Raw genomic sequence first — 13,451 nt, forward strand, 5'->3', positions numbered from 1 at the left:
GGGTCTGTGCAGTAGCACTAGTGGTGGTAACGACTAATGGGCTATTACTACATTTAGTACTACTATAGCTATTTTAACTCTTTACCTCATAGTCTATCTTTGAATGACCTTTTAGTTCACTTTCAAGTACCAGGCAAATTATACCTCATATAGCACACTGGGAGTAAAACTGGAGGTAAGAAAACAATATTTGTACAGCTTCAAGGACAGTTATTCTTTCATACAATCAGTATGATGTTTGTTGTCATTCCTTCTCTGTCAGACAGACGCGGTCAAATGCTTTCTCAGACAAACAAAAGGGATTTTAACTTTCATATAAGGATAACAAGTGAAGTTTTGGTAAACAGTGGTGGTTTCATGTCAGACAAGAAAACTCACGAAGGTCGAAATATGGAAGTGAAAAAGGTTTGGAGAATTGAAAAGCTACTTGATGATTCAATAAAGGTTTCGAGACCTTTTTGCTGATGATGAGACAACAACTTTTTTTAACTGATAAATTCTCATCATTAAACCCGTAATTCATTATTAAACCCTACTTTTAACCAGTGGTGAAAGAAGGATTTTACTGACTGCTTTACCTATGTACTAGCAATATCACAATTTAAAAGTATTCTATGAGAAGTATAAGTCCTGCATTCAAAATTTTACTTGAGTAAAAGTATTAGCAGCAAGATATACTTATATATATATACTTATACCATTATGCTGAATAGTCCATTTCAGAGGTTTATAATTATATCATTGGATTATTATTACAGATGCATTAACATGAAAGTAGCATTTTAATGTTGGAGCTGGTTGAGCCATAGCAAATTTTAACTGTGTCAATAAGTGTTAGGCTTTTTCATCTATAGCAACACGTCACATCTTTTAAGATGATGACATTTTTTGTTTGAAAAATGGTTATCTGTAAAGCAGTGTTGAGGGAAGTGTTCAGATTCTTTACTAAAGTAAAAAATACTAATACCACACTGTAGAAATACTGTTACAAGTAAAGTCCTTCTTAGAAAGTGTTACTGAAGTAAAAAGGTGTAAGTTTAATCAAATGACCCTGTCTAAAGAGCTGATTGTTTCTTAAAGGTAAACAAGAAAGTATACGGTTTGGCTGCACTAAAATTTTGGAAAAACAATTTTGAGTCATTTGTTTCCAGCTTCTTAAATGTGAGGAGTTGCTGCTTTTCCCTTGTGATTTTTATGAATAGTTTTATTAAACAAGTGGCAGGAGGGTGTCACTCTGGGCTCTGGGTAACTGTGATGTGCATTTATCACTTTTTTCTTATGTTTTACAAACCAAACAATTTATCTGTTAATCGAGAAAATAATAAGCTGAATAATAAGCTGACTCATCCGCAATCAAAATAATCATTAGTTGCAGCCATTAAAAATTAGCTCCACCTCAACCCAGCAGTAAAATGCTGCTTACACATGAATACATGAGTACTAATAATCTAATGATACATAATCATATAACAGTCACAAGTTTTTTTTTTGGACATTGAGTACTTGTACCTTTGATACTTTAAGCATTGATGGATTATGGTAAAATGGGGCCCTGGGCACAGTCAGGTAAAACTCCTTTCTATACGTACCTCAGATTGAAAGAGACACAAAACAGCTACAAACAAGACTAGGTTAAAAACCCGGTATGTGGCTGGACCGCCCTTTATCTGTTTGTTTCTCTCCCACTCTCTGTTCTCACACATACAGTCATTTAATACAGCTGAATTCCCAATAAAGCTGTTTTCTCATTTCACTGTTTTCTCTTTCTGTTGTCAGACAACTGAGCAAGTATGAAATAGTGAATGAAACGCCACCTATTAAGACGACATGTTGATCAGCAGTCACTTCCAAGCCATTTCCAAGCTGCTGCACTGCACTGCTAAAAACCTGATTTTATAAACGTCGTCTGACAAAATCCCCACACACGTAAGTTAAAGACAACAGCTGTGATGTGATTTCAGCTATATTTACTTGTAAAATGATCACTCGGAAAGAAAGTTAAAAGCTCATTCACCTCTGTGTCAGCTACCTTGGGGTCACGCGAATGAGATGCATAGAAAGGTGTGCCTGCACCCAACCTCGCACTCGTGGGGCAATACTACTGTCTTCTGTGGAAAGTAGCCAAGGTTTGTCCAAAAAGTCGCTAGATTTGTCTGTATGTGCTCTTTTCAAATAAAGTCGCTAAAGGGGTGTGAAAAGTGGGTAAATATAGCGACAAAGGCGGTAAGTTGGCAACACTGCCTGTAAACGACCCCCTGATGTTGCAATAGAAACTGTTGGTGCCAGTTCATTTTGAAAGAGCAACGGCCAATGGTGTAACTTCAGCACTAGGTTGCGCAGCATTCGGCATTTTTGCTGACCAATGGTGTAACTTTATCTCTCCGTCAGTTAATCAGTCAGTCACGGACATTCGCATTTATGGGGGTTGGACCCGCTTTTGTGGTCCAGCCAACAACGTTGTTTTGCATCTGTTCGTAATTGTTTTGTTTCTCTTTTCGGTAGCTTTGTGTCTCTGCGGTCATTTTGCATCTCTTGCATCGTTCTGTGATTTTCCTTTCATACTTTTAAGTATGCAACATTTTTCAAGTAGGAATTTGGTTGTAGCAGAGTGTTTTTAAAGTTTATTATCAGTACCTTTACTTAAGTGAAAGATCTGAATACTTCCTCCAACACTGATTGTAACTAGCACTTACATAAATGTAGTGGAGTAAAAAATACAATATTTCTCTCTGAAATGTCGTGGAGTAGAAGTATAAAGAAGCATGAAATGGAAATACTCAAGTACCTCAAAATAATGTGGTTAAATACTATACACAAGTAAATGAGAAAATTCCTTTTTACTCTCATCAGCACCAGACCAAGTTTGACTGCACTGTGCAGACGTCATGGAGCTTTTCTTCGACCAATCAGAGCCCGGGGGGCGGGGCTAGGTAGCACTACGCTAGATTGATTTACTCAGGTTGAGGAGTAGCTCCTCGTGGACGGTAGTGCGGCGGTGCTTTGACAAACATAAAACCTAATCGCATCTGGAGAATTCCCCCACATCTGTTATGACTGAAGAAGAAAACGTATGTACACATAGATTGTTTTTTGTTTTTTTATTTCTTGGCATAGAGCTTCTACTTACATTACGTTTTTACTCAGCCATTGGTAGTAGGGAAGCCGAATGAATGACGCTGTCACTCGCGCGAAGAACACTGTACACCAAACTGCTTTGGAAAAAGTGACGCTTTAACATTCCTGTGGTTATTGCCGGTCATTTAGACGTGCTTACACATAATTTAATTCACATTACGAGTCATTGAGTACTACATTTAAATTCGGGATATATCTAATATGATTAGTTTTGCTTGTAATAGTTAAACATTTCCCAAACGTGCTTACACGTTCACCCCGCAAGCGCTAACCACTGTAAAGTCAACTCATTTGGTAAGTTTGATGACATTAAAGTACAGTGCTGTAGCCTATACCGAATCGACTGCCAAAACCGAGCCAATTCGTTTGAATTTACAGGTGTGTTTTATACTATAAACAAAAAAAGTAAGGTGTAGGTTTCGGGGGGTTTTGGAGTCCTGTGATAAGTTGTCCTCATACAGAGGACAACGGCAACTATCGGGATCATCGTGGACCATGATTTCAGTGAGAAGCACAGTGGGAGATTAGAGAGGCACATGACATTCCCGTGGGGATTTGGTACCTGTCCTGCCTGGGTAGTCTGATGAAGACATGAAGTGTAAGAGACTCTCATTCTTGAATTTTTTTTCCCCAAGGTTTTGATCCTTAAGTTCTTTCTCTCTCTCGCTCCAGGTTTAGGTCTAAAAGGAAATGGAAGGGCGTGTAGAGGAGAGACTGTGTGGGAAGTTGAGGGTTGCCTGTGGTTTGCCGAGCTACAACTTCAGGGATGTCTTCACATGGTGAGCGCCGATCCAGCTGTCCCTACTAAAACATGTGTCCATGTGTGCTGGCGTCAGCCGGTTGTTGGCGACTGTCAGCTGTGAACAAGAGACATTTTGATGTGTCACAATAAGGAAAACGCAGGTTTAAATAATAAAATAAACGACGGCCGCGTTCCATCCAGCTGCTCAAGCATCAGGGTCCTGGTGTTGTTAATGCTGGTTCACTGTCATGGCTTACTGGGACTCTGTCATAAAACGGAGCCATCTTGCATGTTATTACTAACACCCGTGCTTTCCCTACTTACTTTACATTACACAAACCACATTTAAGATCTGATTTGTTCTACACACGCCCTGTTCATCATACCACATTTATCATTAAGGATAAAAACAACACGAATAATGTAAACGAAACCGATCAGTACTTCATGTTCAGTGTCCATAAGTGACAACAGGCATCTCTGTGACGTTCATTTTTTTTAAAATCCTTGGCTTTTGAGATTTGCTGACAGGAAGCTTAAGGTACAGTTTTAAGGCAGTGTACGTTTTAGGAAATTCTGACTGTAATCAACAATCTGAATTTTTTTTTCTTTTTTTTTTTTTTTTTAAAACATGCTCTCTCCGTCAGGTCTGGCGAAAGAGTGAAAGAAATGCATCCAAATCGGAGGGGTGGCAGTGTTCAGTTACGACACTGATACTGCCTTCCAGCCGGCATTTCTCTTTACCGCTGCTGAAGTCGCGGTTGACATTTGACATTAGCGTTTCCTAATTTCCGAGGTTCAGTCATTTTATTTGACTTCATTACAAAGCGCCCACGCAAGGATCTTGTTACATTTTTATTACATGTTGTACTACTCCCATAGAAGGAGAGTCACACACCGCCTCCTTCAAATCTCCTCAGGCGTCTGCTGAAGACTGTAGTCATGGGCCAGGTCTTGTCCCTGCTGATCTGTGGGACAGCAGTGAGCTGCCAGTACCTGGCCAATGCCAGGATAGAGACGCCCATGCTGCAGAGTTTCCTCAACTACGTCCTGCTGCTGCTCGTCTACACGACCATCCTCATCACACGAAAAGGTCAGGAAATCTAATTAATAATAAGTAATTTGTCGCAAATTTCAGGGCTGTTTTTCAGAAATACATCTTCATATTGCAAATTCAGTCATCTTGGGCCGCAACAATCCCAAAAAGAATTTTTTTGGACATTCTGTGTGGGACTGGTTAGTGTCATTATGGTTCCACATTTATTCTATTTATAGTTTTAGTTTAGGTTTAGTTTAGTGAAATTGAATTTCTTCTGGCCCATCCCGCATGAGATTACAACACACTGCTATTTAACATACATCATCCAGAAGTACATATACAAACGCAAAAGAATAAAGTTACAACATTATAAGTGCTATATTCTTTCAGATAACATATATATTGGAAAAAACACCCATGTAAACCCATAAAAATTAAGATTAATGGGTTTTAGAGTGCAAGAGTTCCTACCATAGTGGATTATTGGAAATATTCCTCTCCTGTTCACCAGAAAAGGCTCCACGTGTTTCGCAATTTGGCCATTTTTCACCTAAAAGGACACGAATGTGTGAAAAATACTGTTCAATAGTAGCTTTTGGGGAAATACTTTTCTGTGAAATCTGAATTTTTCTTATGGACAGAGCAAAACACAAAAGGTGTCTCCTCCATTCCCATTCCTACTCTGAAGTAAACCTCATCTGTTTCTACAGGTGAAAGAAACATCGTACAAATTTTAAAAACCAAGTGGTGGAAGTATTTGGTGATGGGTCTGGCAGATGTGGAGGCAAACTACGCAGTTGTGAAGGCCTACCAGTTCACCACCCTGACAAGTATCCAGGTAGGAGAAAACTGTCGTGCTGCTGGAGTTACTGCTGGACTCAATACTCACTTTCACTTGCACATCACAGTGACTGTGTTGGGGGATTGTTGAGCACTGTATACAGTATTAAGTTGAAATCAATATCATGACACTAATAAATAACTTCTCAAGTGTCTGTTTATCACGGTATCACAGAATTATACCAAACGAAATATAAAGTAATCAACTGATGTTCAGTGCACTAACTTGTAATTTTGACTGTTTCGAAGAATATTTCTCTCCTCCCATAATTTCATAAAACCACAGAGTGAAGACTTTATGGATAAGTCGGGCAGAAATGGTTTGAAATTTTTGATACAAGTGCAGCTGGCATCAAAACAATACTTTTTTTCTATCCTCTACTTTGAGAAATATAAACAGTTTTTTTTTTTCATTTAACTAAAGAAGAACTACACCAGTGTTTAAAAAGAAGCAGATAAACCAGCATTTTGCAAAAAAACAAAATGTCTTATGATGCCCAATTTCTATTTAAATCGATTAGTCAATTAATTGATTACTCAGTCAGCAGAAAATTAGTCAGCATCTATTTTGACCATAAATAAAATGCCCAAAATTTACTGGTTTCAATGTCTCAAGTGTGATTATATGCTGGTTTTCTCAGTGTTTATTGATAATAAACTGAATACCTTTGGGATTTGGACTGTTGGTAAAACAAAAAAAGCAATTTGTAAATGTCACTTTTGGCTCTGGGATTGCTCATATAATGATTGTTTGTAGCAGCCCTAATCTGATCAAGGAACCAGTAAACATGATTACGAATCCTACCAGTGTCTGATGCAGACTTACTGCACTGGACAGTCTCTGGTAGTCTGTGTTAGAGACACATTTCTGTTGGTACCTGAAAAGGTTCGACACGCAGCCCTAGGCATAAACACCGGCAGATTACAGTACGGCTGTTTTTTGCTCATATAGAATAGTCAGAATTATGAAGGTGACATCAATTGTTTTTATCAGCCTGCTGATTATTGTTTTGATTAAGTGTTTGGTAGTAGTTAATGTAAAGAATATAGTGAAAAATGCCAAGGCGGTGTCTTTAAATGTCTGGCTGTGTCTGTCCAACGGTCCAAAACTCAAAGATATGCATTTTATTACCACACAGGATGAAGAAAAGCAGCAAATGCTCATATTGGAGAAGCCTGGAGGAGGAGGGAGCAATAAGCTGATTAGTTAGAATTAGTTTTGATATATCAAATTTCTTAGAAACAGGATTTAAGTTTGGCCAATACTATGCTGTACTCACAGTCCACACATGCATGGATGCATGTTATTATCAGTGGTAGCAGTAGCAGAGTAGTTCACGGGTATATTCATTCAGTTGCAGTACTTATTGGAGAATTGGGATTTATCGTGTGTGGATAAAGATCCAGTTCCAGCTTTAAATTTATCGAATCATGAAAATCTGCTGTTGGCAAAAATATCTAGTGCATGAAGTCTTTTAATCCTTGATCGGGAACGTGACCTCCCAAGCTTTTCCTATCGTCCTGACCTGTTTTACATGATGTTTTCTTCCTGCTCAGACTCTATCAACAAGTCCGTGTAATCCCAGTCTGTCTTTGTGTCGCTGTTACTGTATGTTTCAGCTGCTGGACTGCTTTGTGATCCCAGTGTTGATGCTGCTCTCCTGGTCCTTCCTGAAGACTCGCTACAGGCTGGTCCACTTTGTAGCTGTATTAGTGTGTTTGTTGGGGGTGGGAGCCATGGTAGGGGCCGACATTCTGGCCGGAAGACACCAGGGGTCCAGTAAGGACAGTAAGGACACTTGTTCATCATTTATATCAGAAAAGTACTGTAATTGACTTAATCACAGTGTATAGCTGTGACTTGTGCAGTATCTATTCAATGAAAATGGAAAAAAAAAAGGTGTGTTATTGTGTTCACAGAATGGCCATGATATTTGTGGAAGCTGATGTAAATTTTCATAAACAAAAGTTGATTCCTCTGTCAAAGTGCAAGGCTCCTTTCTATCTTTTTAAAAGTCGTTCTGTAGACCAGATTGTTTTGGAACAAGATGCCCTCTCCGGTTACATTTCAGGATGTTCCCAATCCCACCCCCCCATGGAGCCCTGGAGGCCAAAAAAACTGTTCCCATGATTTCATCATTTGCGCTCTCAATCTAATACGTTGTTCTGTAGTTTTGCCCCTGACTCTCTTGTCAGTCAGTAGCTTTCAGAGGTTGACAAAGAATTAACAAAGTGCTCCAGAGCCCTGAAGCAGAGTTTTTCATGAACTGGATGACATCTGCATTTTTAAGGGAAAACCAGCCTGTTGTCCTGTAAAAGACATTGAAACACTCTAAGATAACAGAATGTTGTGGTTAACAGCCAAAACCCAAAGTATATCCACATATATCAGTCTCTCACCTCTGTGTACTATGATTTAGTATTACTTTCGTGTTTTTGTTCTATAAAAAGATTTTACTATTATAAGAAGATATTTTTGTTAATACAACTTATGTCTAATGTTCATAGTTTTGGCAGTAATTTCTATCAGTTATGATAAAATTGTAGTTACCAAGTTATTTCTTTAATGCAGGAACTTGCTAACATCACTGTTAGCATGTTTTAAAAACAAAAACGAAGAGGTTAGTCAGACTTGGCAGAGAAAACGTATCATGAACACGGGTGCGCTCAGGTTCAGTTTTCTCTCCAAATAAAGTGTTTTAAGATAATCTGGATAATGGTTTGGGTTTTTTTTACAACCCGTCTGATCGCGTTCCCAGATCTCAGCAATTATTCTGTGAGTAGTGTTGTTACTACTGATAAGCAATGATGGCCAAAACTAAAAAAATAAGACCCAAGTTGTAATAAACTTGGAAGTATTCTTTGATATCAAGACTCAACTGCATTTTGTCGATGTTAATTTCCCACACTCATAAATAAATGTGAGACTGACAGAGGCTGCCTCAAGGTTAAAATAAAAACGAAATTATACTTGAATGTTTTTTTTGTTGTTGCTTGTGTGCTGCTACCGTTTGTCTCCTGTCATTGTTTTTGTTGGATTTGTCTCATAAAATAACCATCTCTGACCAGCTTTCTGTCTCTGTGCAGCCAGTGATGTTGTGCTGGGTGACGGTTTGGTCCTACTCAGTGCCGTCCTCTATGCTGTATCCAACATGTGCCAGGAGCACACCGTGAAGAACTTGAGCCGAGTCGAGTTCCTGGGCATGATGGGCCTCTTTGGGACCCTCACCAGTGGCATACAGCTGTAAGCTATCACTTTGATCCGTTGCGTATTCTGCTACTCCCTTTATATAATTTTGTCGCATTTGTGACCATCCCATTTTTACAAAAGGAAACAAAACTCGACCACCACAGCCATATGTCTAGAGGAGAAAAGCAAGAAAAACAAGAAAAAGTACAACGCTTTGCAGTATTATGTAAAGAGATCATATCATATGGTAATTTTATCAGCAACTGTCAGATGTGTGCAACGAAATGGAAAGGGAGCATCGGGAGTGGTCGAGAGCACTGTTAAGTTTTGTTCCCATCTACAAACAAATGAGAGCTCAGGTATAATTTAAGGGTGCTTAACTTAAAAAAATAATTCTTACAAGTTCCCATTTTAGCAAATAAATAGTACAATAAATAAAACTTAAACCGGGACCGAATTTGGGCTCAACTGTCCTCTCTGTCTTTTAGGCTGGTCGATGTCTGTCCTCCTTCAAAGGAATAAATATAGTTTTAAAAAATCGAAATACAGGACCTTACCAATGCAGTATCTTGCCGTTTTGTCACAAACTGGGTTGAAAAAGTGTCGTTGATTGATTATGTAATGTTTTCCGACTGCGTCTGATTCATTCACACGCTCGTGGTTTGTATTTTAGTTTCTTTTAGCTCATTGTTTTGGTTGTACATTTTATAAAGCAAATTGATGAGTCTACAAAGAAGCCCTCACTACTGGTGCTTGCACCAAAACCTGATATTTAATACTTAAAGATGGATGAAAACACTCCCTGCTGTCAAACTCATCTGTAGCAGAAAAATAAGAAGAATACACTGTCAGACAAGGGAAAAAGTTTTTTTGTGTGTGTTTGAGGTTGTTTTTCTTTTAAAGTGTTTTCCCCAGCATCCTAACTTTATGTTTCTTGGCATTGCAGGGCTGTACTGGAAACCCACGCAGTAGCGGCAATAACGTGGGACCTTCGCGTTTGTAAGTTAACTTCCTGTCTTGTCAAATTAGAGTGGCTGATAGTATAACGATGACGGTAGCAGAACAGAATAGCGACCGATGAATTTGTCGTGCTTTTCAGGCATCAAGTGATTGGAATACAACCTCACCTTCTCTAACTAAAGTCCCTTCATTGTGTTCTGCAGCCATGCTGTTTGCAGTCTATGCCTTGTGTATGTATGCACTGTACAGCTTCATGCCCGTAGTCGTGAAAATGACCAGCGCTACTGCGGTCAACCTCTCCCTGCTCACCGCCGACCTCTTCAGCCTCTTCTGCGGCCTCTTCCTCTTCCACTACACAGTGAGTGTCATTAACAAGACGAGGATAAAACCCGGTATGTGGCTGGACCGCCCTTTTATCTGTTTACATCTCTCCCACTCTCTGTGCTCACATACACAGTATTTTAATACAGCCGAATTCCCAATAAAGCTTTTCTCATTTACATGTTTTTCTCTTTCTGTTGCCAGACAACTCATCTATGAAATAGACACAAGTATGAAATAGTGTCTGAAACGCGGCCCATTAAAACCACATGTCCAACCAGCAGCCATTCCCAAGCCATTTCCAAGCTGCTGTTAATAAAATCCTGATTTTATAACCGTGACGTTGTCTGACAAAACCACCACACCAATAAGTTAAAGACAACAGCTGTGCTGTGATTTTGGCTGTATTTACTTGTAAAATGATCACAGCTGTCTTTTGCTGTGCGGTCAATTGAATGAGATGCAAAAAAAAAAAGAAGCTGTGTCTGTGGAGGCAAAGGCAGACCTCGCGCTCGCGGGGCAATACTGGCGACTCTCTTCTACGGAAAGTAGCTATGGTTTGTCCAAAAAGTCGCTACATTAGGTGCTTATGTGAAGAAAAGTAGGTAAAAGGGTGCGAAAAGTCGGTAAATGTAGCGACAAAGGCGTAAGTCGGCAACACAAGTGGAGAAATTCAGTGAAGTGGAGCCACACACACAAAATCAGAATTTCTCATCTTGAAAATGTTAGTAACATCTCCACCTTGTGTCTTGTCCACAGTTTTCAGCCCTGTACATCATCTCGTTTGTCCTCATCACGGTGGGCTTTATCATGTTCAACGCCGTTCCCACGTACGCCGCTTTACCTGAGGACGGGTCGGCAGAGGTGTTTGTCGATCAGCCAGCTGAGAGCTCCTCAGACCACCTGCTGGCAGCAGACAGAGACACTCAGAGAACTGAGGCGCTCACTGCCGTTGCGTCACTATGACTGAAACTGAGTGAAGACAGACGATAAAGGCAGCTAGACTGCAGAACTCGGAGGTCTTCCTGGGTGAAGAGATTTTATTTTATTTATGCAGTAGGTCAGTTTTAACTTTTACACTTGTTACAGATGTACACACGCAAGGAGTGCAGATTTTCAACATCAAAGAAAATGCAGTCGTATGACATCTGGTTGCATTGTTTGTGGCAGTTGACAGTTTTCATTGACACGTTTTTCATTCCTTTTTGTGTTACTACGTTTTCTCGAGATAATTCTTTATAAATGGTGATAATATATCATCTGCTACTGCACTTGTACTGGACGTGTTAAAAACACAAACAGTGCACCAGTATGACTGGTATTTATTGCCCGAACACTGATTACTTACTTGTTAGTCCTTTCTCCCTTTTTTAAATATTATTATATTTGATGTTTTATAAAATTGCTGTGCTGTTACAATCCATTGTATTATATCATTGATTTTGAATATGAACACAGACCAGTTACAAAGTTTTATTTTGCTTTAGTTGCCTCTGGTGCTGTTTTCATACTAACTTAATTTGGTAAATTACCAAATATACCGTGAGACAAATGGCTCTCTTTGCCTTGTAATGCCAAAAAAAAGGCAGCAGGCATTTTTACTTTTTTTTTTTTTTTTTTTTTAACTATTAAATGCATTTTTATATTCTCTCGGGTGTACATCAGTTCTCACTTAATTTACATTTTTAATGTGCTTGTTTTGGTTATTAACTCTGCCAAGGAGGTTATGTGATCACCCGTGTCTGTTTGTTTGTTGGTTTTTTTTTGTTTTTTTGTTTTTTTTGTCAGCAGGATTACACAAAAACTACTGCACCGATTTGCACCAAACTTGTTGGAGGGATGGGGCTGGGCCCAGGGGAAGGACCCAGAAGCTTTTGGGGAAGATCTGGATAGATTTCCATGAATTTGAATTTTTTCCTGTGAAGTCTGGTGTATGTTGTCTATGTTGGCCTTGGTGGAGGTCTGCGATCTCTGAGTGTATTTTCTAGTTTTACATAGAGCGACGACTACAAGGCTGCCTCAGTGCTGCACTAGATGAGTGTGCTATTCATTTAGCCAAGCACAAATGTAATGTGTGTTTATTCTACATATTACAGGGACTAATTTAACGAGGGTGCATGTACATAGAGCAAGTAATAAATTGAAAATATGACGGATATGATTTCACATGGGACACAACAAAGTATATTAGGCTATTTATTCAGTACAGGCAGAATAATACATAATATTTCTACTTGGACAAAATAATTTTAACCAAAGCACACTAACTAGTTTCTTCCAGTTTCGACCCCATTTCACGGTCTTCATCAGTGGATGGTGTAAATTCCATTCACTAGCACTTGTCACTTCAGCAGAGTTATTATTTAACTCATGCAGTTGTATGCTAAAGTGAGTGGGCAGAATCATATTTTTTTAAATATTTTTTTCAGACATTAAATAAGAGCTGTTCTTCAAATGTTAATGCATTGTTACTTTTTATTTCACGAACTAAACAAAATGGAAAAGAAACAGTAAATGTGGCACATGCAGCGGTTTGGGCAAACCACTAAGTCGGTACACAGGCTGCGAGATGTGATATGTGCCAAATTTCGAACAGGACACTAGTTTTTCGTTCTACCTGAGTAACATTAAATCTTGTTTTCTGTTACAATTACACCCATCCAACGGATATTTTCCACTTTATATCTGGCGAAGAAAACTGCTTACTAAATGGTGAGTTTGTATTTTGAACATCCTTCCTGTAACGAGTTATATGAATGCAGATCTGCCGCTTACTGTATGCTTTTTTGTTTTTTTTCACACCATTCTGAGTAAACTCCATTAGTAGTTTCAGAAACACTCAAACCAGCCCATCCGGCACCGATCATGCCGCAGTCAAAGTCACTGAGATCACTTTTTTTTTTTTTCCCCCATTCTGATGTTTGATGTGAACGTTAAATGAGGCTCCTGACCTGTATCTGAATGATTTTATGCATTGCAGTGCTGGCATGCGATGGGCAGATTGGATAACTGCATGAATAAGCAGGTGTACTGGTGTTCCTAATAAAGTGCTCAATGAGTTTAGAATACCCCACGGTAGAAATTGTGAGTGTTTTTTTGTTCTAATCCAGCCCAGGACAATCTAATTTACCTTGTATGTAGTCTGTTTTCTGTTGTTGTCATAGAAACCGCATTTTGCCTGTCACCTCTACCCGTGCCGTCCTCACCAACAGTCTCCCACACTG

The 13,451-nt window shown here is 39.1% G+C and overlaps 1 protein-coding gene across 4 annotated transcripts; it reads left to right on the forward strand.

Moving 5' to 3' along the window:
- The first annotated feature begins 2,949 nt into the window (after window positions 1–2,949).
- LOC120802157 (solute carrier family 35 member F2-like) lies at window positions 2,950–13,107 on the forward strand. Of its 4 annotated transcripts, XR_005709201.1 has the most exons (10): window positions 3,654–3,733; window positions 3,808–3,914; window positions 4,760–4,970; window positions 5,627–5,754; window positions 7,377–7,545; window positions 8,844–9,000; window positions 9,893–9,945; window positions 10,110–10,264; window positions 10,987–11,283; window positions 12,019–13,107. XR_005709201.1 is itself a non-coding variant. In XM_040149675.1 (9 exons), the coding sequence occupies exons 2-9, from the start codon at window positions 3,826–3,828 to the stop codon at window positions 11,191–11,193; spliced, it is 1,131 nt and encodes a 376-aa protein (XP_040005609.1). In that variant the 5' UTR covers window positions 2,950–3,068; window positions 3,808–3,825. The 4 variants fall into 4 exon arrangements, 3 of the variants coding, with proteins under 3 accessions (XP_040005609.1, XP_040005608.1, XP_040005610.1); XM_040149675.1 differs by lacking the exons at window positions 3,654–3,733; window positions 12,019–13,107 and adding an exon at window positions 2,950–3,068 and having other exon boundaries at window positions 4,798–4,970; window positions 10,987–11,193; XM_040149674.1 differs by lacking the exon at window positions 12,019–13,107 and having other exon boundaries at window positions 10,987–11,813.
- Window positions 13,108–13,451: the final 344 nt, after the last annotated feature.

Source organism: Xiphias gladius, chromosome 17, assembly GCF_016859285.1.
Source record: "Xiphias gladius isolate SHS-SW01 ecotype Sanya breed wild chromosome 17, ASM1685928v1, whole genome shotgun sequence".
Lineage (NCBI taxonomy): Eukaryota > Metazoa > Chordata > Actinopteri > Istiophoriformes > Xiphiidae > Xiphias > Xiphias gladius.